Source organism: Podarcis melisellensis (assembly GCF_964234715.1).
Source record: "Podarcis melisellensis genome assembly, chromosome: 1".
Taxonomy (NCBI): Eukaryota; Metazoa; Chordata; class Lepidosauria; order Squamata; family Lacertidae; genus Podarcis; species Podarcis melisellensis.
In genome coordinates, this window is record NC_138528.1 from 11,867,853 (window position 1) to 11,892,970 (window position 25,118).

The 25,118-nt window shown below is 42.5% G+C and overlaps 1 protein-coding gene and 2 long non-coding RNA genes across 4 annotated transcripts in view; 1 reads left to right on the forward strand and 2 right to left on the reverse strand.

Moving 5' to 3' along the window:
• LOC309373047 overlaps positions 1-25,118 on the reverse strand; it is a 145,473-nt gene that overhangs the window by 47,605 nt on the left and 72,750 nt on the right. The window lies entirely within an intron of this gene.
• On the reverse strand, positions 3,348-23,453 carry CLBA1 (clathrin binding box of aftiphilin containing 1). Of its 2 annotated transcripts, none has more exons than XM_081914692.1 (6): positions 23,292-23,453; positions 17,868-18,572; positions 15,729-15,877; positions 13,889-14,018; positions 8,964-9,074; positions 3,348-5,946 (listed from the first exon to the last, which is right to left on the reverse strand). In XM_081914692.1, exons 2-6 carry the CDS (start codon positions 18,342-18,344, stop codon positions 5,779-5,781), a joined length of 1,035 nt encoding a protein of 344 aa, XP_081770818.1. In that variant the 5' UTR covers positions 18,345-18,572; positions 23,292-23,453; the 3' UTR covers positions 3,348-5,778. The 2 variants fall into 2 exon arrangements, with proteins under 2 accessions (XP_081770818.1, XP_081770819.1); XM_081914693.1 differs by lacking the exon at positions 23,292-23,453 and adding an exon at positions 23,078-23,235.
• On the forward strand, positions 5,955-10,543 carry LOC309372935. Its single transcript, XR_014169735.1, has 2 exons — positions 5,955-8,105; positions 9,159-10,543. It is a non-coding gene; the product is annotated as an uncharacterized lncRNA (long non-coding RNA).

A 25,118-nucleotide genomic window follows, 5' to 3' on the forward strand; every position in this document is an offset into this window, starting at 1 on the left:
ACTAAAGCCTCTTCCAGCTTTTCTTTGGTGCCACTGAGCAGGCCTTTCCTGCAGTAGTGTTGTTGATTGATTATGGAAATTCATCAGATATCTGTACCCACCTCAGTTTCTGCCCACTCCACCCATTCATCATACCTATCTAAGAACAGATGGCGTCAAAGTATCAAAAGCCAAAACCGGTCATCCTGTTTGTCATAGCTTCCAGACACATTTCTAAAGGCAGAGCAGATTGTATTAGAATTGGAAGACATGCCCCCCCCCAATAGCTCTCAAATGTAATAAGTAATTCCTATTACATTTTTGGGAAACGGAGGCTGGCAGCCCTCTAGCACTGGTTGGAGCTGAGCTGCCACTTGGTTCCAGTAGGAGGTGCCCAAGCACCACAGGGAAAAGCAGGCCAAAGCAGCACCAGCCAACTTCAGTTCCTTGCCCTGTTGTTCTAACCACACTTGACTTGCTGGAATCATTGCTTCTCCCCTTCCCACCCAACTCCCATTGATGTTCTCCTAACCCCAGTATTGATACGACAATGGAGGAAGGTTTGTTCTGAGAGCATACTGGCTCAACATTGATGCATTCTGGGGATGAAAGGCTCCAGACTGGGGCAAGAACGTGGTGTGGGGCAAGAACGTGGTATGTCCCTAGGATAAATGCATGAGGTAGTTCCACAGGTGATGTGGAGAAAACTATCCAGATGTGTCTCTATCAGTAATATTGCTATTGTCAACCTTGTTTTCTAACTATTTATTTTAACTCTTTCATTTTATTGTTCATGAGGAATCCATCAAGCTTCAGATTTTTTAATAATGGAAACAGAACCTTGTTTAATCTGAAAATAATTTAAATACTCTATCTTGGGTTCCAAATATTGGGCTATTTATTTAGTCCTAACTTTACTAATAATGGAACCAGATCCTGCAACTAATGCAGAATGAATCCTGTTTTGTTGCCCTAGTGCACAGCTTGGCAAGCAAAGTGTGTTTACATGCACAACCCATGCAAATAGATCTATACCACAGCAGCAGAACCTTCGGCAAAATGCTGTCCATCTTTGATGTAAAGGGATTTGGGTATAAAGAATGTACACAGATTGTGCAGAAATGCTTCTTTGTATGTATAAATATGAATCTTGAAAATGGTAAGGGCCTTCTGCACTGTGATGAAGCAGAATTGTGGTTAAAAGAATATTTTTTAAAATTTCTGTGATAATAAATATTTCATTCTAAGTTCTCATCTACGGAAGTAATTCTTGGCTAATTTGAATATTTGTGTGTACTTACAACTGTATTCCTGTTTGCCCTTAGTTTTCTACTGATACATAATGCCGGTAGGGCAAATGACCTGACTTGGGCATGAGAGGTCCCATTCCTAACCAAGAGATACTGACTTGCACTGTGAGCAGCACATTTTGTGGGTCTAACTACATGTTACAGATGTGTGAAGAAACTGCTGTTTTGTAAAGAAACATGGCACTGAGGAGAGGACCACTACCTTTTATCTGCTCCAGTTACCTCCAGCCACTTTTCCAGAGAAGGTTTTAGAGGTGCGTTAAACACATCACAAACTTCACAGAGAAAGCAGTTAGCTGGGCAGCAGTTTGGAGCACAGGCATGCCAGGTGGGTAGATAAGTATTGACTCTGCTGGTTCTCTGTGGGTCCCAGAGGGCCAAGTTGCTGTGTTGGCATGGAATGTTTATGAACATTCCATATGCTTGGCTCACAACCCGTCAGGATGTTTATAGTTCTTTGAGACACGGGTTAGTTGTCTGGCTGGGATTAGAACCTCACATTGGCCCTTAAAACAGAGTATTTTTGTGTGGCTTAGGAAAGGAGGCAGGGAAACTCTGAGCCCAGAAGTGAGGTGGTTGGAGGAAAGGTACAGAATAAGCAATGAACAGGAAAGAATTGCAAGGGAGGAAAAGATGTGCAGAAGCTTGCCTGAAAACCTGAATGCGGTCCAGGCTTAAGGTAGTTCTTATTTGTCTTTGATGTACAATAATTCATTTTCAGTATTTTAAAACTGCCCCTTCATCTATGAAATATCAGGGAAATGTACAAGAAAGATTAGGTAGTTGTGTGTATATGTGTGTCGTAAATTGATGAAAGACTGATAAAACTAAAAAGAAAAAAGCAGACTAAATGATAACTGACTTTAAAATACATTAGCAAATATTTATGAGCAGGTGTTCAACTGATGGTAGCAATGGTGCCAGCTGTATTTTTATGGGTGATCTCAAGACACAGGGAGAGCTGCAGTTCACCAGGTAATTTGTCTGAAGCTGGGCTTCCAGTGACAATGCTCATTCCAAGACCTCCTCACCAAGCTAAATTTATAGTCTTTCAAGGGGAGTGCAACCCATCTTGTACACCCAATTGCTGGACAACCCATCTTGTACACCCAATTGCTGGACATGAGAACCACCTCCATGTTGTCAGATGCTTCAGCTTACTAGCTTACATCCAGCCCAGGCACTGGTCTGAACAGCCTCATGCTGCCATGTTACTACAAACACTTTGATAGCCTCACCCAGCAGCTTCTTATAAAATATTTTAACTCGGATGGACTAAGGTAATGGGTGGTACACAAATACAATTCATCATGTGGACAGGATGGGACCCTGTAGCATTCAGAAGCATGGGCAGAAACCCTCCAATGCTTTCTCAAAGTGACCCTGTATATTGGGGGAGGGAAGGGAAAGGTATTTGTAAGTCCACTAATGGCCATGTCTAAAGGCAAAAGTATGCAGAGCTGTAAATGTGCATTTTACACACACCCCTTTTTTTACATTAGGCTGGTTCTTTCACACTGATACTTCCCTCCCTATCCTCTATCCAGGCAAGGAAGAAGCATTGTCAGAGTTCAAGGATACATCCCAGCCAAGCAAAACAACTCCAGGGTGGTGTAAAACCATGTGAGTAAGAGGTCTGGCTTAGGGAAAAAGCATTGCATTTGTGATAAATGTCTATGCCTGGATGAGGCTTCAACCCCATGCAGCTGGCCTCAGCAGGATATTCCCATCCAACTGCTATAGAACCAACTCCTAACTCCTAGAATCTGAGGGAGACTACTGGGTCATAAACGCCTACTCAACAAAGACAATTGGAATGGGGCCGTTTATTGCATAATAGAGTCGGTCAGTCAGTTCCAGGTTCACATAGCAGGTGATGGGAAAGGCTCTGGGGTCTCTTGAGAGTTGCTAACCAACTTGTATAGACAGGGAAAGCTAGTTAGGTATGTCTAACCTGGCATAAGGCAGTTTCTGAAGTACTCTAAAATTCCACCCAAACATCTGAGTGAATAGCTTGTAGGGCAGCGTTAGAAAAAAACCATTCAACAGCAAAACCTCTATATTGTGAATAGTTTATTAAAGGCAGAGTTACAAAACGTATCAGTGCAGATTTGTTCTTTATCAACTGGCCTGTAAGAGGCGTAATTTTTCCAACTTTGAGCTTTGTCATGTTACGGGCCCTCATGCCATGCTAACTAGGTGCACATGTTCTGCTCCACTCATTGTTAAGCAGCTTTAAACAAAGGCAACTGGACACTGAATTTGACCTATTGCTATTAAAGTAATAAGGACACATACACAAAAAAGTTTCTCCTAAACTGACAATAGTGCCCACTGAGTTTTATTCCAGAACACAACCCATAAAATGTTCTATAAGCTACACTTACATGTAGATTATGCTATGTTCATACCGGCATTGACTGCAGTGCTGGGCTAGAGCCTTACCCGTCATCACCTGCCCTGACCCTTCAAGAGAAAATTCAGGACCAGCACCCATAATTAATGTCAGTGGATATGACAATAAGGCCTTCTAACATTTCATGGTTGTAAAACAGTTTCAGAATTTAAAATACGCTCAGTATAAAATAGAAGGAAGTAAACTTTATCTTTCCATGACAGAATGTTAAAAGTGTTTCATAATTGCATGGGACAGAAGCAAGGTGAGCAACTGCTCTCGCTCTCTGTGCTCCCCACCCTGCCTTTTAGTCAGAGACAGACTCTCAAGTGCAATGCTTCCTAAAGTGGCAGTGCTGGAAGAAGTTACTCTTGACCTAATGTGGGACTGATGCTGCTAGGATGTAAACTATAAAGCATAGAGTGCCACAGCGTAGCTAAGTGAGGGGAATGTTACAAGTAATATCAAGGTGGGGGCATAAAATATCTAAATTAGGTTAAAAGAGGGCTGTTTCTTGAAGTTTGAGAAGTACTTCCTAGTTCCTGGACTCCTTTGTTCTAGTGCAGCACTGTTCAAACCATTGGGGGTTTCTCAGAGAGGTACAGTGGTACCTCGGGTTACAGACTCTTCAGGTTACAAACTCTGCTAACCCGGTAGTACCTCAGGTTGAGAACTTTACCTCAGGATGAGAACGCAAATCGTGCGCTGGCAGCGTGGAGGCCCCATTAGCTAAAGTGGTACCTCAGGTTAAGAACAGTTTCAGGTTAAGAGTGGACCTCCAGAATAAATTAAGTTCTTAACCCAAGGTACCAGTGTCTACCAAACCAAAATACAAACTTTTCCCTTTGACATTGAAGCCACACTACTTCTGCAATGTGCAAGTGAAGGAGACTTTGAGGTTGTATGCAATCATGCTGTTGATGTGCACACAAAACGATTTCCGCTCCCATAGCAGGGTCCTATCTCTTATCTTCTCCTTAACATCTGCTCTAGAGAGGTGCCCCCCCCCCCCCGAGCAAATTTTGGGGGTGTATAGGGAATACAGGTGGGAGCATAGGAAGGTGATGGAAGTTCCACCTGTGTAATAATTGAATTCCACACCAAATATGCTCTAAGTTGTTCAGCTCAAAAAAGGGCAACTAGGCAACTCACATGGAGTGAGTGCAGTCTCTGAAACACTCCCAACTAGACTTTGTTGGGAGTGACTAATCAAAGCCTGAAAGTCACTGCTTTAGTGTATGCTCCTTTTAAGATACATTGCAGAATTCTAGCAGAGGCCATAACATTTAAGGAGTTGAAAGGCCCTTAAAGGTTATTGGTGCAGTGCTTTTATTAGAGGCCCATTCAACAAATATATTCAGGACTCCCATTTTGGTTCATTCGTATCATGCAGAAGTATCCTGTCTTGGCATAGACGTTCAAGGATGTATTTATCTTTAATCCTAAAGGAGAAGGGTCAAGAGGGAAGGACAGTTGTTCAACAGTCTTCTGATGAGTTGCACAACAGGATGGTTCATATGCAAACCAAGCAATATAGAGAAGTGTGGCTGATACTCAAGTTTGCCCATCTCCCCAAAAAGGCAATTCATAAACCAGTTATACTAGTGGAGGCACAGGACTGCAAGTAGGGATAAATAAGAGAGAAGTTAGGACAACCTGTACAGTCTTGAGTTAAGCACAGAAATAGTGAGCTGGAGAAACAAAGGTTAAAAGGCACACAAACAACACACATTTTAATTTGGGGGCATAGTTTAAAAAGTTTGACAAATGCCATTAATGCTTAAAAGATAATGGCAGGATTGAGTTAGCAGAGCACAACCCATCCTTTGTTTATAACAGCTCAATTCTAGCTAGTTTACCATAAAATGTAATATGATTTGCCTGCAGCTCCTGGCAAAGGGACATAAAATCATAGAATTGTAAAGTTGGAATGGACCAACCCAGTTCATTTACTCACATCCCTGATGGTAGACTGAAATTAAATACACAGCTTAAGGTTTTATTTTCTTCCTCCCAAAGCTCTTCATTTTAAATTAATAATACAATATAAGCTTTTTTAAAAAAATGATCAAAACAACAGAAATATGTTGGTTATTAGCAAACATTGCTGCTGAACATTTTCATCTTTAGGCTTCGTGTAGTAAAAATCCTTTTCTTCTGTGGAACTGTGATATATTGCATATTTCCACCAGATGGGGTCTTCTTCAAGAAAAGGTTATAGGAAAAGAGATGGCTCTGTTTTGGAGCAGGAGATACAGAAAGCTGTGCCAAAAAACAAAGGAAAAAAGTAATGTGAGGGCCATTCACACATGACATGGGGGTGCAAACTGGGGTTGGCCAAAGGTGTATGGAAAGGTTTTGCAGCTAATTCAGGCTTATGTATATCAAGCAGATGGCATTCCGCTTATTTTGTCTTTCACAATTTCTACAATGGCAGTCTCAAGAATACAAGAAGTAGCTGGCTAGCCATAGTGGTATCCTAAAATTTCCCAGAAAACAGGACACAAATGTTAAGCAAGCCAGCTTCATAGTCCATAAGCAACATCTCTTATACAAAGGAAAGGGAAAACACTAGCAGTGCACACACAAACATTCAACAGACTGGATTCTTCAGAACTGTAGAAGGATAGGAGCTTCAGATTTGGAATCTGAAACATTTCCCAAGTGACACCTTTCTCATCTCCCCACTGTTTTTGCCTTGTGGTTGGAGGCAAGGGATGACAATTTCTGGCTGGCCAAGCCAAACATCATAGTTCTCATCTCTCCCACCCACCTCATCTCTCCTGACAATCATATCACTCCTGCAAGCATGCAAATTTGGGTGGAGCCTTTGCAGAGTGGTGCCCAATAATCTTGCTCTGCCCTTTTGCAAGGGAAGGGCCAGTGGGGAGTGTGCCGGGTTAGGTGTCACTGCAGAAGATGCTCTGAACACCTTGCAGCAGTGACATGCAACACCCAAGTCCTTTCGTGAAGAAGCACCAGAAGAAAGGCTGTTCAAAGGTGTGTGTTTCTGCACCTTCCAGGAGTGGTGGCCAGTCTGCCCCACCTTTTCTGTCCCAGAGCAGGAAGGGTTGGCAAGTGTTTGTTTTATATTTTTGGTGGCTTGGCCCTCTGTGACCAACACTCTCCTGGCAACTTAGAAACAAACCGCAACTTTCTTCCCAACTTCAGAGCTAGGACTGTGGTAGGGACTACTGCACCACTGCTGGGGTGATCCTTGCCTCTGCCACTTCCAGGTTCTGAGGGAGGCTGGCAGCAAAATATTTGAGACCTGGTTATGGGCTATGGGCTTGCCATAATTTCATGGGAGTGCTGAGAACCCACAAAATGTGGTACTGCGTACAGAATTCATCCTCCTGAAGATTTAAGCTTTCTTTTTCCCCATTTATTTATTTTTAAAAGCTGCTAATCCGTATGGGCATGAAGATGCTTGCAAGTGTATAGACAGGGCCTAGGGACAAGTAAGGAAGATTTGTGGAATGTTTGATTTTTCAGGGCCTTGCAGGTCTTCCTATGCGTCGCAAAAACAACAAGGAGGAATACATAGAATAATTGCACAGATCATAGAATTTAGAGTTTCAGGGTGCAGAATATTAATATTTGTAGTATGGTGTGGACACTGCCCCATGTATTGGTTTCATATGAATTGGAACAGGGGATGTTTTGAGAAGATTTCCTCCAAGAAGCATCTACACACCAGAAAAATAGGCTACAAGACCCACCATTCAAGAAAAAGAAAAAGAACTCCTCCACAAAATATAACTAGAACGGAGTTTTTTACAGTGTCTATGCCTTACATTTGTTCTTTAATGCCATTTTGCCTTCCTTCATGTCAACCAATGTTCCTTCAATCTCATGTCATAAAGAGCCCTGACACTGCTACCTTTGTGACATCTTTTTCCAGTAATGTACAACCCAAACCTCTGAATCACCAGCTGCTTGAAAGACCGGTTTGGCACAATTACTCAATCCATAGCTTTTATGGCACCTGTTCCCTTCATGCTGTTTCACTATATACTGTTGGTATCTGACAGTTCTTTCCCTTTTTCCAAGGTGTTTGTCAATGCCTTTTAAATTAGCAACTGGTCCTCTTTAGTTGGCAAAGGACCATTTCTGAGGCCAGCAAGCCACAACATCATAGTTCTGATAAAGGGTAGCTCAAATTGCCTAGCCAAGTTCACAGATCTTGTCAGGTTGCACTTGTACAACTACCCCTGTCTTATGCTATTTGATTACTGTACTTAAAACTGAATGACCTGAAGCTCAGACGATCTCACTCCTAAGACAACATGATAACTGTGCATTGCACCTAGATTAAAGCAAGTAACAAGATAATGCAGCATGGCATGCTCTGATTCAGGGTTCTAGCCAGCCATGCCTTCTTGCAGGATATGCCATTTCATCCCTCCCTGCTTCCAATGGTGAGTCAGCATCCCAGCATCCTAACCTCATTGGGCTATTCCCCCACTTCTCAAAAATTGTTCCTTGGAGCTTACTAACACCTCCCCTCTTGTGCATGGTTGGTAGCATTTTGGCTACACACACTGATAATGAGTTTTGTTAGTATATAGGAACATCCCCAGAAATTTGCAAAACCAGACAGAGTTGAGAGACAAAGCTAAGCAGGTTGCATTAGAAAGTCACGGTATATGGACACAGGAAGATATATTACTAATCATGAGCTGTAAGTGAACAGGACAGTTGGGAAGATGACAGTGGGCCGGAAAGTTTCTTAACATGACCTCTATCATACTAGTTGCAGCTCTACTTATTTATTCCACCTGGCATTTTGCTAGACTTTCTACTAGGTTTGGTGCATCACCACACTGCAATTTGGTATGTGTTGGGCCAACAAGTAAGGATAACTACAGTCAGTGTGGCACAGCATGAATTGTGTTGGGCTTGGAATGAGCACATGTGGATTCCAATTACCATTAAGTCTATAAAGTTCCCCAGATAGCTTTGGAAATGTCACTCACCTCAACCTATCCTATACAGCTTTGCAAAGATACAAAGGGCAACCTGCATACACTGGCCAGGGCTCTTTAGAAGGATGGAATATGAATGGGATAACTGAAATATGTGTAGTCCTGAACTAAGGAAATCTCTTGGACCATAATATAGGCAAGCGAAACACCAACAGGCGGGTGACTGCATGGAACTTGTGCCAATTGCAAGGAGGATTAAGAGAAACATTGAAGATTACAGATACTTATTTGCAGTACACTAAACAGACTATACAAACAAATAAGAGTAATAGGATTATTTTCTATTCTCACCTTGGTTTGAATTAGTGCTTTACAAGTGCTAATGTTGAACTTGTCAACATTGGAATCTTCATTTTCGCTAATGCTAGTCTCCAAAATATCATTCTTGCCTTCTGGAACAGCCTAGTAAACAGAAATCACATGAGATACTTACAAGTAATCCAGATTCTGCAAACCTATTTAGAAATGTTAACTTTTTCTTTACAGATCACCATCTTTTCTATAGGATCAAGCTGAAACTAAATAGATGCAACTGGAAGCCCCCAGATCTGGAGCCCAAAGTAATCTGATGCAGCAGAGACTGCTGCAAAACAAAAACAAAACAGCGAGTCTTAACTTCTGTCTGCCACTTTGTCCTGCTTAGATGACCTTATCCAAGTTATAACACCATCACTCTCTGCAGATTCTTACTCTCATGCTAGCAACAGCCAAGGATGTAAAGTGGTGACAGGGAAAACACAGAACATCAAGATATGGAACAACCTCCACTGTGAAGAAGGTGAATTCCATGTTATATACAGTAAATCCATTGTGCACTTGGGATACTTCTGATTGCCAAAAAAGATACTGTAAAGCTGGAAAAGGGACACAAAAGGGCAATCAAAATGATAAAAGGGATAGAGCAACTCACCTATGTGGAAAGGTTACATTTCGAGCTATTTAGTTTAGAAAGAAGGCGAGTACAGAGAGACATGTTCAGATGTGGCGGCACATTTTCAGATTACGTATTGTGTGGAAAAAGTGGATAGGGAGTGCACTGGGACACTAGAATCCAATAAAGTTGAATGTTGGAAGATTCAGGGAGGAGAAAATATTTTTTTTCAAACAGTGAATAGTTAAACTCTGGAATTCACTCCCACAAGAGGCAGTGATGGTCACCAACTTTAATGGCTTTAAAAAAGGATTAAACAAATTCATGGAGGATACATTTGTCATGGCTACTTGCTTGGAAGTTGAATGGAATCCATTCCAGAAGTACGTTCGACTTCCAAAACCTTCAGAAGCCAAAGCGCGGCTTCCAATTGGCTGCAGGAAGTTCCTCCAGCCAATGGGAAGACGCGGAAGCCCCATCAGACGTTCGGCTTCCAAAAATAGTTCGCAAACTAGAACAGTCACTTCCAGGTTTGCAACATTCGGGAGTCAAAACGTTCGGGAACTAAGTTGTTCGACCTTCAAGGTATGACTTTCAGAGACATCACTTTCTGAGGCAGTATGCTCCTGTATACTAGCTGAAGGGAACTGCAAGCAGATCCTGCTTGAGTGCTTCCCATAGGCTCCTGGTTGTCCAATGCAAGAACAAAATTATGGACTACATGAACCTTTGGTCTGATCAAGCAGGAGACTTCTTCGACTCTCTCATTGGCCAAACAGGATACATTTTAGCTTGTATTCCTCACTTCTCCATTTGTTGCTTAGGAAATGGAATCATTACGTTCCTGCTGTTTGAGCCAGTGCAAATGCTGCACTAATGAAAAGTTTACTGGGGTTTTTATATATAGCACTTGGAAAGGACCTGGGATTGAGCCTAATTTCTACAAATTATATGTGAAAACCTGCACTAAAAACAGATTTACTCTTCCTCATTTTAGAAACCAAGCTGCCTAGCACTTTCTTTGTTTAATGTTTCAAATGTGCCAGGATCCAAAGAGCCTCATGTGCTTTTGTACATTGTCATGGAGAGGTTCACCAACTCCTCACCCCGCTCCCAGCTGTTGCCTCCATGCCACATTGTACATTCTTTGGAGAGTCTCCAAATCTCTAGGAGTGGCATCTCAGAAGATGGAAGACACAATGGACTGTTAAAGGGAAGAGAAAGTCCTGCAAAGCCCAAGCAAACACACAGTCCACCACATCTAGCCCTTTGGATCCTGGCCTCATTTACCAAGGGGCCAAAACTGCTTAGGGACACCATGATTTCTGGAAGAAATGTAAAGCCTCCCCTAATAATAGAGTCGCTACTAATAATACAGATTCTGAATGAAAAAGAAGGTTTCATACTGCCTCCCCCCAGCCCACCCTTGCAGTTCATATTTACAGTTCACACTTCATAACAGCAACAAATACAATCTTTTCTGTTGTTCTTAAAACATGCAGGGGTAAGCAACAAATTCAGAGCACCTCTGATGTCACTCATCTATGGCAGTCAGCGATGGTGAGAGGCCAGAATTGTGGAATGGGCATGGATGGAAGATGGGGTCAGATGCCCAGAGAAGGAACTGGGGGGGGGAGAACTGGACTGCTTAATGGGCAGCGTGCAGAAGCAAAAGTTGGGAGAGGAGGGAGTAGGCTGGGGAAAGAGGCAGGCCAGATATCTGAGGGGTCATTCATTACCTGTAGTTCAGAGCCCCCAAAAATGCAGGCCTTGTGTCAGCTTAACTGAGAGCAGGCCCAAATAAGTACTGCTGGCATCTCAGAAAAGGAAAAATAAAGTAAATTAAAAGTGACCCAAGTTCTTCTTATACAGATTAAAGCATACTTAAGATGGTATAATGCTTTTTAAAATTTTGTTTTTAAACATATTTCTCTAATTTTGAAAAGCGGATATTCCAACACGGCACGGCAATATCTTTCGTATGGACTGAACCAGTGCTCATTTAAATCAGCAAAAACCTCGGCACCTGACTCACAACTAGAACCCTTGCATACAAGTTCTGCTAACCACTCCATCATGAACATACAGTACATAGTCAAGGTATTTTCTAACATTATCAGTTAAAATATCAAGGTGCAATTTAAAGTGGCCAGTTATGCCACACAGTACTTAATATTCATTGTGTATTATTTTTTATCATCTCTATAGCTAGTCAAATGTTTTCAGTAGAGTAGCTCAATAGCAAGCAACAGTTAATAGCATGACTTCACAAATATACTTGCCAGATTACCAGTGGTGTCCACTCCTCCCTCCCTAAATTATGCAAAGAACTTGGGATGGGAGTGTGGGGCTCATCTTACACTTTACAGTGGCTCTGCAGAAAGCTACTTCTGCCAAAGAGAGAAAGCAGGGCCACCCAAGACATTTAGGCACCTGAGGCAAATTAGGAAATGGTATCTCCCTGTGAATCATCATTTGTTAAGGACCCCATATACATATACCGTGGTACCTCAGGTTACATACGCTTCAGGTTACTGATTCCGCTAACCCAGAAATAGAACCTCGGATTAAGAACTTTGCTTCAGGATGAGAACAGAAATCATGCAGTGGCGGTGCAGTGGCAGCAGGAGGCCGCATTAGCTAAAGTGGTGCTTCAGGTTAAGAACAGTTTCAGGTTAAGAACAGACCTCCAGAACGAATTAAGTTCTTAACCCGAGGTACCACGGTATGGATGTACACACCCTCTTCCCCCTCTCTGCAGATCGCCTTCTTTCATTCACATCTATTTTTGCACATTGCCTCCACTCTGTCCTTTTTGGAATGGACAATAGGGTTCCCAGGAAGGGGAGAAGAGGGGGTACTTGCCAGGTAGCTTCCCCTCCCCACTGCCTCACTCCCCAGGTAATGTTAGAAAATCACCCCAGCCTGCAGCAGTTTCTCCAAGCCATGGCCAACACCACCTGTCAGGGTTTCTGGGAGAGAGGAGGAGATGACAGAGGAGACGGAGAGCGAGTGGGAGGAGGGGCAGAAGGATGAGGAAGAAGATGACGGAATTCTGAGGGAATCCACGAGTCTGAGCAGCGAGTCAGAGGATTCTCAAAAGGGGGTTACCTTAATCAAGCAAAAGGGAGGAGAAGGGAGAAGCGGAGAGGAGCCCAGTGGAAGACAGACGCAGCAAGAGGCGTCTCAGCCGGAACGGAGTAAAGGGGGTGGAGTCGTCAGCCTCTCGGAGGGAGCAGGATTAGGAGAGAACAGAGAAAGGGGGTTGGAGCAAGGTGTTCAGCCGGAAAGGGTGGAGAGCAGAACAAGGGGTGGTGTAGCGGTCGAAAGAAAGGTCAGCAGCAACGTACGCGCGCCAAGTTCAAACGTAGAGGCGCGCGGAAGTGGAGAGAGCTCAGGGGAGGAGCCCGGCCCTAAAGCCAGAAGGAGGGGGGAAGAGGCGGCAGAGGATTCAGCCTCAGGCGAGTCACGGAGAGAGGGAACCCAGGGGGGCAGGAAGACCCTGCGGAAAAGAAAGGAGAGGAAGAGGTGGTCTAGAGCCAGGCTATTAAGTTGGTGTGGAAGAGGGGAGGAGTCAGAGGGGACTTCAGCGGTCTAACGTGACAGACGTACGGCCACGATGCTGAACTGTACGAGAAGCAGAAATCTTCAATAAACTTTTCCTGTAAATAAACTGCAACGGAGTGAGGTCTCTTGTGAGCTGGGACCCGTCCTGGGTGGCCGTGACACCACCTAAGTCACCCAGGCAAGTAAATGGGGTCCTGGTAGCTGCCTTGCATTGTGTGAGTAGCTGTTCTTAGCTCCATAGGCTATCACTAGTTCTCCTACTAGCTCTTACCTAAGGAAACTACAGTATCAAGAAGCCATTGCAAAAGGCTCATCAGGGATTCTGATAGTTGCTGGGAGTTCTCTGATTAGTTGCAAACAAGGAGCTGGTCTTAAAGGCATAGATGTGCTTTGTTTAATGAATGTTTTACTCAGGATGGGAGGGAGCTATGTGAGTGGCATGCTGATCCAAATCTGGGTGGGTAGCAGGGGGTGAATCTGCTGCCCCTCTCAGCTCTCCAGACCTTGCTGCCCTGAAGAAATGGCCTCACCCTGCTTATGGGTGGACTGACTCTGAGAGAGAAGATACCTTAACTTCTCCATCCACTGGTACACACAAAGGGAGGAGAGGGAATCAGTTGCAAACACAAATCATGGCAAATAAGGAAAACCAAAATTTGTACATTCCCAAGTTTGGGAAATGCTATTTTTGTTTTCTCTGGCAACCTTAAGACCATAATATCTGTTAATCTTAAAAACAAAATGCCATGGTATTCTAGAAAATATTTCAGAAGGGTACCTTTTGATGAGCATCTATTCCAAGCACAGCTAGAAGGTTTTCGTGGTAATGAGATTTGTTCCAAGGACGTCTTAAACTGGAAGGGTTAGTGGATTGAGTAAGAGTTTTCCATAAGTTCCCAGAGTCAGTGCTTTAAAAGGAAATGCAATTCAGATTAATCCAAGATAACAAAACACATACCTCATAGAAAACCACGTTTTCTGCTTACAATTCAAAAGCAGTTCAAGTACAGCTGAAGAGGACAAGCTAAACCTTTGTCACCCTATCAGAAGGATGGAATAGATAGCACATATGTTCTATATATATACGAAAGCAAATATATATATATATATATATAGTAGCCTATAATTTTTATGTATACTGCTTAGACACTTGGGTAGTTAAGTGGTATATAAATACCTTAAATAAATAATATATTCCTAATCTTCCAATCACCATAGCAAGCCTTAGGCAGTTCTTTGCCCTGTACTCCATCTATAAAGTGGTAGCATTTTGTTCCAATAAAGGCAGATGTTCTTTAGCCTAAAGCAGATTTCACATATTTGTCTGAACAGTCTGTTCAAGGCCATTTGACAATTATATGCCTTTTGGCGGCTTCACATACATGTTTTAAATTAATCGTTATGACTGCAGCAAGTGCACTTGCAGCAGCAAGTGGTGACTTACATGTGTGAATGAGTTTAACATATCCTTTCAATGGAGTCAGTTTACACATTCAGCTATCATGCATTGCTTCCCTCAGAGTGACATGAATCAAGTACAGTACTGTATATGCATGTGTTTGCCAAATCTCAACATTAACTGTCCCAAAAGCCCCAAAGGGCTCATCTTTCAGACAGGGAAACAAAGAGTATTAGTGACTCTCTAAAGCAGAGTACACTACGGAGCTGGAATTTGAATTCATATTTATTTATTTTTTAAATTATATCCCGCAGTTCTAGAAGTTCTGACGTTCAAATCAGTGCAAAGCATGAATTAAAAAACAGTCTGCTAAAAAGATGAAACTATAACATCCAACCTGCAATCCCACAAAACAAATACCAAATGAGACACTCCAGACATCTTAAAATAATCCAAAGCAAATGTCAAGGCACAATATAGTTCCAAGTCCATCCCCAATGCTCAACTCCCAGGATTTGACTGAAGGCAATTGATTATAGAACCACAGGAATCTAAGCAGCTACAGTAGCACAGGAACCGTTACTCATTCTACTTTGTAGCTAAAATGCATGCAGATGAATTCAGTAAATTGAATTTCTATTCCACTTACTGATTGTCAGCTTTTGGATGATGTATTTTAGTCCCATGATCAGTATGGTTAGCCAAAGTATAGGAGACTTTAAGATTGCTACACTTCAAGGAAAGGAGGGTGAAGGTGGTGAATGGGGTGGAGGGGACAAGACTATTGGTCATGTCCGCTCAGTCCTCTGGAGCCTATCTTTGCATGCATTATTGTGTATTTTGCAAATAAATGATTATGCTGAAATTATATTGATTCAATAAATGGTACATACGTAAGTTATTCTAACATTAAAATTGAAAGAATCCCACAGAAGTTGCTCTCTCGAGGCATTAGGGAGAATCAACACAGTGGGCAGGGAGCTGTTACTGCCAAAACCAAAATAAGACATGTAGGAATAGGAAGCAATGAGGCAGTCAACAGGAATCCTGTTTTATCAAATGAACTCCCACTATTCCAAGCTACCAAAGTTCTAAATGTATGGTATATTCTTGTACCATCACCACATTTTCCAGCAACTTCGGAAGCCTTTCTGCCTTCCAGATACCAGCACAGCCCAAATCCTTGCACTAGATACAAGAACAATTATTAAACAGTTACCAAAGTTGTTTCGTTGTACATTCAGGAATGTTTGTGTCTTCTGTTTTTGTATAAAGTACTTGATCCAAACTGCTAATTTTCTCCAAGAACTGTGGTACAGCAACTTCTGGAAAACTCAGTTTAATAATATCTTCAGAGCTGAGGACAGCCTGGAGAAAGCAAGGTAATGATTGAGGACAATGCTTTGCTGTTTTATACAATGACGTACAACATAATTTCCTGCAACCTCTGAAATATTCCTCCTTACTTCCTACCGGAGAGCTAAGTCACAAGAGGATTTCAGATACACTTGAACAACTCAACACTACACAATCTCAGGCCCAATCTATTATCCAGGATAGGGACAATACTGTGATACTCTATTAGAGGGTAGCCAATGCAGTGCCTTCCAGATGTTGTTAGGCTCCAGTGATATGGGAGGGGTTTCCAAAAAAAAATTTTGTTTTTGTTTTAGTGCTTAACTTTTTTGTGGAAAAGTTTCCATTTCATAAGTTTACTAGTGTTGGAAGCACCACACTGGCTACCCCAACTCTAATGTACTGAACAAAACCATGCAAGACTGGAGGCTCCCACCTCTGTGTAACTATTCGGGTCTTACAGACATTCTTACAATGCTGTAGAAAAACTTGAGAAGTTTCAGTCTTATCTAGTTATCACCTCTGAGCAAAACATCCTCAACTCATTGCACCATCTTGGAGGTCCCCCATCTTTTGTACAGACATCTATGGTGATTTTTTTTAATCAACATGTCTGTCTACTCAATTAATCACTGCCATTTTATTGTTTTTATTCTTTAATAATAGACAATACAAAGGAGGAAAAAATGTGTTGGAATGACAATTAGAGGAGGGGAAGCTATAAATATCTCATTTGAAATGTATTGGTAATGGGTGTTAACACACTACCATTTAATTCACTGATGACTCCAATGGGATGATATAATGGTTGCCCAAACAAAAATCCCAGAGGCCACCACAATCAATAAGATTAAACAGCCAGTGGGCAAGTACCGGTAAGTTAGAGGGCTACATAGGTAATAGAGAAGCAAAAGTGCTCCAGGAAGCAGAAGCAGCTGCCACCAAGGAAACAAAACCGAACAGCAATCATAGGCAAGGAGAGAATTGGTGGGGGAGGTTGCCAAATGAACAGTAAATATTAAAACTGAGGACTATTCAACAGAAGTCTACTTATAACAGCCGTTGTAATGTCACAAGTGAAAAATGTGTGACAGCTGAAGGTATGTGTTCCTTACTCACTTGCATGACTCTTACTCTTGTAAGTAAGCTCATTGGAATTCACACAGTGCCTTATTCTTCTTAAAAGGGTACCTGTGTGACTAAGGATTAGGTAATCACAAATGGGAGCTGCAACAAACAGAGTGCTGCTGTTCAGGATGCCAGCTATGTCTTATTCTAGAATTCTCCATTCCACCTCCAGTCTGTTAGCTTTTCATGGCCACTGAGCAAGCTCAGTTTTCACTGGGCCATTTTGGGGGTTTTCCCCTGACTTAGGCCTTTCCTGCCCATACATTTTTGTTTATTGGCACTTCTGCAAACCTTTGGGCTTTCCCAAGCCTGCTGGTATATTGCACTTGTATTGTGATGGTGTTCTTTTAGCTACGTAACAGCCTCAGCATCAAAAATGGAGGGAATGATAGTTTTGTTGAATATCAAAATGGTTTCCATTATATGAAGATCTATTTAATATTTAAAAGTTCTTAACATTTTGAGTTGCAACAAAATATTAAGAGTCAATTTCACAAGTTTCATTCACAGTTAGACCAAAAATTCTATAGACCAAAACTGATTGTTGCATAGACACATAATGCTTGCATTGGGAGATGGTAGCAACAAAACAGGAAAAGGGAGCCATTTGAAGAATGCATCTGTTTAAAATATATTTCTACCTTTATCATATTCAGTTGTACTATGTTTACCATATAGCAAAATTAAAAAAGGAAGTGAACTGATGTGGCCATCAGTTCCTTACTGCATTTAATGAAGCAATGTGTTTTAGTTCCGTGTTGCCAAATATTTAAAGGTGACACCATGGAAACTAACAAAATGTATAGCATTCTTAGACAGGAGAGAACAGGACTCTGAAGAGGAGGTGGATCATTCTTAACTTATTAAAACATACCTTCACTGAAGTGTTAGCAAATGTTTCTTTTCTGTTGTGTCCAGTTGTTTTGGAAAAGAATTGTCTGCATGAGGTAGTGAGGCAGCTGTCACTGACATCCGCATCATTTGTGTAAGTTTGTTTTCCATTTGGCTTCTCCAAAGACTCCAAGGTGTTGCTTAAATTTTCCTGCTTGACCTCACTGAAACCTTCAAAGTCACCCCAAGTACTGCTGGATTCCACCAAGCTGGTGTCAGGACTCTCCAGCGATGCTTCATAAACCCTTTTGTCACCACACTCGACAGGAAGGCTTTTCTGAATCATTTCCAGTTCTGAGCTTTCATCAAAATTTCCATTTTGGTTTAGACAACGTACATCAGTTCCACTGCTGTTTTCACTGAGAGAGGTGGCACCCGTCTCTGTTGACAGAGGTTTCAAAATTGACTGGCTTGAAACTTCCGCACCACTATGTATTTCCACTAAATTCTGGTCTTGCATTTTTCTGTTATCACAACAATAAAATTCATGAACATCAACCAAAAAACATGGCTGATAGCAAAAGACAAAACCGTTAATGTTTCAAAAACATAATGGGTACTTCATTGTGCCTTGAATAGCTTGCAAAAATGTAGCTTAGTAAAACAGTGTGTCCTTCAAGGTCTCCCTAAGTCATCAATGCAGTGCTTGTTTTTCAGTCTTAACTTGCTTCTCAATCCAGATTTCAGGCTGCAAAAAAAGGGTTATAAATAAAGACCTTTCTGATAATGCTGTGTGTAAGGCTTACAAAAGATAAACGATTAGGCAAGAAAAACGTTCATGCTTGGACAAATACATTCCAATGCAATGCAGTGAATTCTTGCAAGAACAGAAACATAACAAAAAGATTAGCCCGGCTGAATTTTTACCTACAGCGACTGGGATTTGTGTTTCTCCAATAGCAGCCTCTTGTGTGACATGGTGAGCTGCTTTCAAAACTGAGGTCTTTCAACACACATTGTACCATGTGATTCACTGAGCCACCTATGAACACTACAAATCCAAAGGGGCTTAATCATATTTCCATCTCTGCAGGAAACACTGGAAATGTAGTGGAGGGAGATAAGAATCTCTAACATAACTGTGAGCACCTTAAACTATAATTTCCTGGATTTTTGGGAGGAGGGGGAGAAACAATTGTTAGAACATGTTATAAAACTGATATGTTTGAATGAAAAATACACCTGTCTTCAATAATTTTTCATTATTCAAGTAAAAAACCTTTATCATATGCTCCTAAAGATATTTTAAACTAGCTTAAGAAACCTGCATAGGAAAGATGCACAGGGCAAACCTATACATGTTTACTCAGAAATAACCCCCCCCCCATACTCAGTGGGATTTACTTCAGATAAGTGTATACAGGATTGGACCCCAAGCCACAGCACAATAGGCTATTTTCCTGCCTAAAGATATTCCCATATCTCACTAAATAAACCTTGTAAAACAGATTCTTTACAGCCTTACGCTCCTTAAAAGCTAGCCTTCCTCAAATAAAACCCCTCTAACAAGTTGGGAAACATTGTTGAGTAAGGTGCACCCAACAGGGGAACTGCTTGGTGTTTAAAAATATAATTCTAGGCTAGCAAGTGATAAAATAAGGTGACTGAAATCTGCAGAACTAGCAGCATACTCTTTGGCAGATGTGGTTTTTAATGTCAATGCTTTGGGGTTTTTGGTTCCTCTTTGTATTTTCACACAGTCTGCAACTACACAAACCAAAATGAAATAAATGTTGGGGAAAGACCCCCCCCCCTACTCCCAACCCAAGAAGCAATATGCTGGGGACCATTATGTTCTCTTTGCATGAATAAGAGCATACAGCTATACTGTGGAGTTAGGTTGTCTCACTGTGGAACTAGGGTATTTTTTCTCTTGTTGGTGAAACTATTCTTGATTCTGAGACCGATATTTACAACTCATAATTCAGAAAGAAGTTACCACAAGTTGCAAGTAGGTGACTTCTCCCCTTTCTCCACTGATAGAGCAAGCAGACATTATTATTAGAAGATGATGTCACCTTTTCCCAGCCGTACCCTGAATAATTTGTAGTGGAATCTGTGGGATAATTTGATGCCAATCTGTGCAGGCTTATCACTGTATTTTTGGTCTACTGTAGATATCACTATTCTCCTGTTGCTGACAGAATGAGAAATGGACGGAATGAGATGCTAACCTATAGAATCAGCTTAAATGGCTAACACAATTCAAGCTTCCAAGTCACCTCTGAACTCAGAAAATTGTGGGGAGGAGCTCAGTGGTGCAGCACCTATTTATAATTGGTGATGCCGGAGATCAAGGCTAACAACCTTTTGCAAGAGAAGTATTTCCAGTAGAGCTGAGCTGAAATTTCTTCTCAGAAAATGCGAGAATCTTTTATTTTTTGCCTCGCGGGGGGGACGCGGCTGAAGAAAAAGAACAGAGGGCTATTTTGCCAAATATTCTCCACCATTTTCCTTCCAGAAAGCCCTACGATGACACTCGATCTTGGGATCAGTGGAGAATGCAAAACGGTTGCCTGGCTGCCGACACAGTTGCTACTGGCAGCAGTACCAAAAAGAAACTTAGGTAAAAAGAAAAAAAAGTCATGTCACTACTAACTGTTGGAGAAGCTCTCTTCTGCCCTTGAATATTCAGCAAAATTATTCCCCCATCCCCTCACCCCCACTTCACCACCCATGAATAGGGTAAAGATTTTAGAAGGCCATTGTTGCTCAGCTCTAATTTCAGGAATCAAGCTTGTGAAAAAACTCTCTGCAAAACCTTGGAGAGCCTTTGCCAGTGAGGAGCAGACAAGCACTGTAAGGCTAGATGAACTAACTTAAAGGGAGATTTGAGGGTTCATAGAGTTTAGTGCACAAGGCTGGAAATTAATAGGCATAGTCAACCAGCTTGTTAACAATGAATGTATGCCGACTCCTAGGAATTTGAAAGATTGTTTCCAACCTAGGTGTTAAACATTCCTGTTTGTTGCCTTTAACTGCAGGAAGCAACACATTACATTTTGAGGCAACACTTTTTCCGGCATTTATATTTGGAGGTGCTAACAGCAGATTAAATAAAATAGGGCATCCTGCATGCACAGAGCTGTATCAAAAACCACTAAAAGACAACTTCCACTGCCAGTCACAACATCCGCATGCATTCTTAGGGCAGATTCACACCATACATATTAAATTACATATGGGAAATTATTTTTCAGTCAAAACATGGATTGCCTTGGGGTTGTCTTTGAGTGGGGCTATCTCTCTCTGCCACCCCCATTTACCCTCTCCCACTCCTCCCTTTCCACACACCCCTTTTCTCTTCTTCACCAGAGTCTATCTGCACAAATAAGGCCTGAGGCTGCTCTAGGAAGGCCACCTCTAGTTTCAATTTCTAGTGAAGTTGTTACTTTGAGTTGCTTTTTTAAAAAGTTCCCACTCCCAGTCTCATTTGGCATCACACACCATCCTTGTCACCTCAGTTGTACAGTAGGAGATGAACTGAGAAAATGATACATATTGAATTACCATGCAGTAGTTACTCAAATCTAATGCCCACCTTTTTTGGTTGCAAAAATTAAGGTGCACATTAGATTCGATAGCACATTTACATCCACCAGCAAATACTATTTTGGTTTCAGCGTTCTGAAAACTGAGGTGTGCATTAGATGACAGTGGTGCCTCGCAAGACAAAATTAATTCGTTCCGCGAGTTGTGTCGTCTTGCGATTTTTTCGTCTTGCGGAGCGCGGATTCGCTGGGTATTAACGGCTTTAAGAAAAAGGAAGCAAACTCGCAAGACGTTTTCGTCTTGCGAAGCAAGCCCATAGGGAAAATCGTCTTGCGAAGCAACGCAAAAAGCGAAAAACCCTTTCGTCTTGCGCGTTTTTCATCTTGCGAGGCATTCGTCTTGCGAGGTACCACTGTAGATGGTGCATTAGACTCAAGTAAATACAGTATCTGCACTCTTAACTTCTGTTAACTTCTTCACCGTGTTGTAATGAGTTTAAGAAGTTTTAAAGAAGCCAGTGGTTGAATAACTGAAGCATGGGAATGGGATGTTGGGATAGGTAACTTTCTAAGCAAGCCATCAAATGTCAGAGAGAACATGTGGAAAGCATTTTTAAAAATTCATTTATATAGTGGGGATTTATCTGTTTGAAGTACAGAAAGAATTAGGCTGGTGCTGCTCTCCTCAGCTTCAAGCTACTATCTGCAGTAGAGTTTAACAACACCACCATTCTACCTCACACTTTTTCGGTGAGAATTGCCAAGACAATATATGCAAAGTGACCTGAAACACTTAGGAAAAACACTATAAATCAGGGGTGGGGAACCCATGGCCCTCCAGAGGTTGTTAGACTTCAGCTCCCATAAGCCCCAAATAGTGTGGCCAATGATCAGGAACGATGGAAGTTGGAGTCCAACAGGTTCCCCATCACTGGAAGATAGATAAGATATATTTTAATGCAATGCTAAACTTTTATTTATGCCAACTGTATACTGCTCAGGCACCCACACTTTTATTTAAATCATTAAAAAAAATACAAGAAACAATTTCCATTTTCATCTGGGTTGCTTTTTTTAATTAACTGCTGAGCTTTGGATTATTTTTATACATTTATTTACACCCCACCTTTTCCCCTGATGGAACTCTGGCAGATTAACTTTCTCCAAGGGGTGTGTGCGCGTTTCTAGCTCTCCATTTTAAAACTTAATGGTTTGTACATGGGTTTATGTTCAATTTCACAGTGGCAAACCTCCTCAGGGGCGCTTTTACATCCTGAAAGGCATCTCAGAAGAAATATCTTATAGCAAGTAGGCTCAGCTAGGTAGAGCACGAGACTCTTAATCTCAGGGCCCTGGGTTCAAGCCCGCACCGTGGGCAAGTAGGGATTGGACTAGGGGACGCCCAACTCTGGCAATCCTATGAAGTATTAACAAACCATTCAGCTTTAAGGGGCACCTATATTTTGAAACCGAAGGCTTTTGTATATGGCATTTTATTATTTTTTATAAAGAGAATTAAAGAATTCATAGGCACGCTTTTAAATCCTGAGAGGCAGAACAAAATAATACTTAATTTGAGGAATAACATTTTAAAAACCAGTTAAGTTTTACAAGAACAACGACAAGAACAATGCGGCGTTATCAATGGGAAGCCTTTAAAATCTGCACTGCCTGCTGACCAGCGGTTATTTAGGCTGCCTACCTGCTGTCTGCCCACCTCCTCCACCTTCCCTTTCGCCCCCTGCTCGGCGGAAGGGAGCTCGAGCACCTCGGCCTGAGGAGAAGGAGGCGGCGGCTGAGCCCCGGAAGGCCCGCGCGGTGAGGGAATAGGGAGCCAAGGGAGTGACCGTTAGGGAGGCCAGCGACGAAAAACGAGGAGAGAGAGCGCGCGCGTTGAGGAGGGGGGGGTCGCTTACCTCCTCCACCTCGCGCACCTTCCTCCCTCAGCCGACAACGGCTCTCTGACAGCTCCTGGGAAAGAGGCGGGGGGGGCGGGGCAGGACGCAGGTGCCGGCCTGCGCGCGTCAGAGAGGCGGACCCGATTGGCTGGGTTCGCCAGACGGGGGGCGGAGCTTGAGCCTGGCACAGCGCGTTCTGCGGGCGCGGGGGCGGGGCATAGGAAGCCGACAAACACACAAACACCGCACGCAGGCACGCGGGGGCGTGGCCTGAGGTGTTGTTAGGGAGGATGGAACCCGCGGGGGGGGCGGGACGCAGGTGCCGGCCTGCGCGTCAGAGAGGCGGACCCGATTGGCCGGGGTTCGACTGACGGAGAGGGGGGTGGAGCTTGAGCCCGGCACAGGGCGGAGGCGGGGAATGCAAAGAAGCGCGCACAGACGACGCACGCACGTACGCACGCGGGGGCGTGGCCTAAGGTGGGGCTGTGTGGGAGGGTAGCCGCGCCGCGCGTGCTAAGGGTGGCTGGCATTTTAACCATAGAGATAGGAAGGGGGGAAAACGGTACAGTTGTACGCTGTCTAAAACGTCTATTTCTGCAGAATAAGATAAACTACAATAAGTGGGAGAAAGCAGCACTGGCCATTGGGTCTTCCTTAATGAGGCAGGGTTTCCTCAGCCTTCAAAAGGCGTATAACGGCCGGAGCATAGGGCGCTATCTCAAAAGGTATTTCTAAAAATTAGGACGGACACTTTGGAACTCCCTGTCTCTTGATATCAGGCAGGCGCCTTCCCTGTATTCTTTTTGGCGCCTGCTGGACACATGCCTATTTCGACAAGCCCACCTGGATGTTTAGAGAGTTTGTATGAACTTTAATTTGTTTTAGTCTGTTCGGTTGTGGTTTTAACTTCCTGTATATATATATATTTTAATTGTGGTTTCAATTATTATTTTTCAGTGATGATTTTATTGTTTTATATTTTTTGTGAATGGCTTTGAAGTTTCTTCTACAATCAAGCAGCATTTAAATTTTGTGGAACAAAATTAATAATAAATAAATAAATAACATGTCTAGACATCCTGGAAAGTGAAGTCAAATGGGCCTTAGAAAGCACTGCAAATAACAAGGCCAGTGGAAGTGATGGTATTCCAGCTGAACTATTTAAAATTTTAAAAGATGATGCTGTTAAGGTGCTACACTCAATATGCCAGCAAGTTTGGAAAACTCAGCAGTGGCCAGAAGATTGGAGAAGATCAGTCTACATCCCAATCCCAAAGAAGGGCAGTGCCAAAGAATGCTCCAACTACCGCACAATTGCACTCATTTCACACGCTAGCAAGGTTATGCTTAAAATTCTACAAGGAAGGCTCAAGCAGTATGTGGACCGAGAACTCCCAGAAGTGCAAGCTGGATTTAGAAGAGGCAGAGGAACCAGAGACCAAATTGCAACCATGTGCTGGATTATGGAGAAAGCTAGAGAGTTCCAGAAAGACATCTACTTCTGCTTCATTGACTATGCAAAAGCCTTTGACTGTGTCGACCACGGCAACCTATGGCAAGTTCTTAAAGAAATGGGAGTGCCAGATCACCTCATCTGTCTCCTGAGAAATCTCTATGTGGGACAAGAAGCTACAGTTAGAACTGGATATGGAACAACTGATTGGTTCAAAATTGGGAAAGGAGTACGACAAGGCTGTATTTTGTCTCCCTGCTTATTTAACTTATATGCAGAATTCATCATGCGAAAGGCTGGGCTGGATGAATCCCTAGCCGGAATTAAGATTGCCGGAAGAAATATCAACAACCTCAGATATGCAGATGACACAACCTTGATGGCAGAAAGTG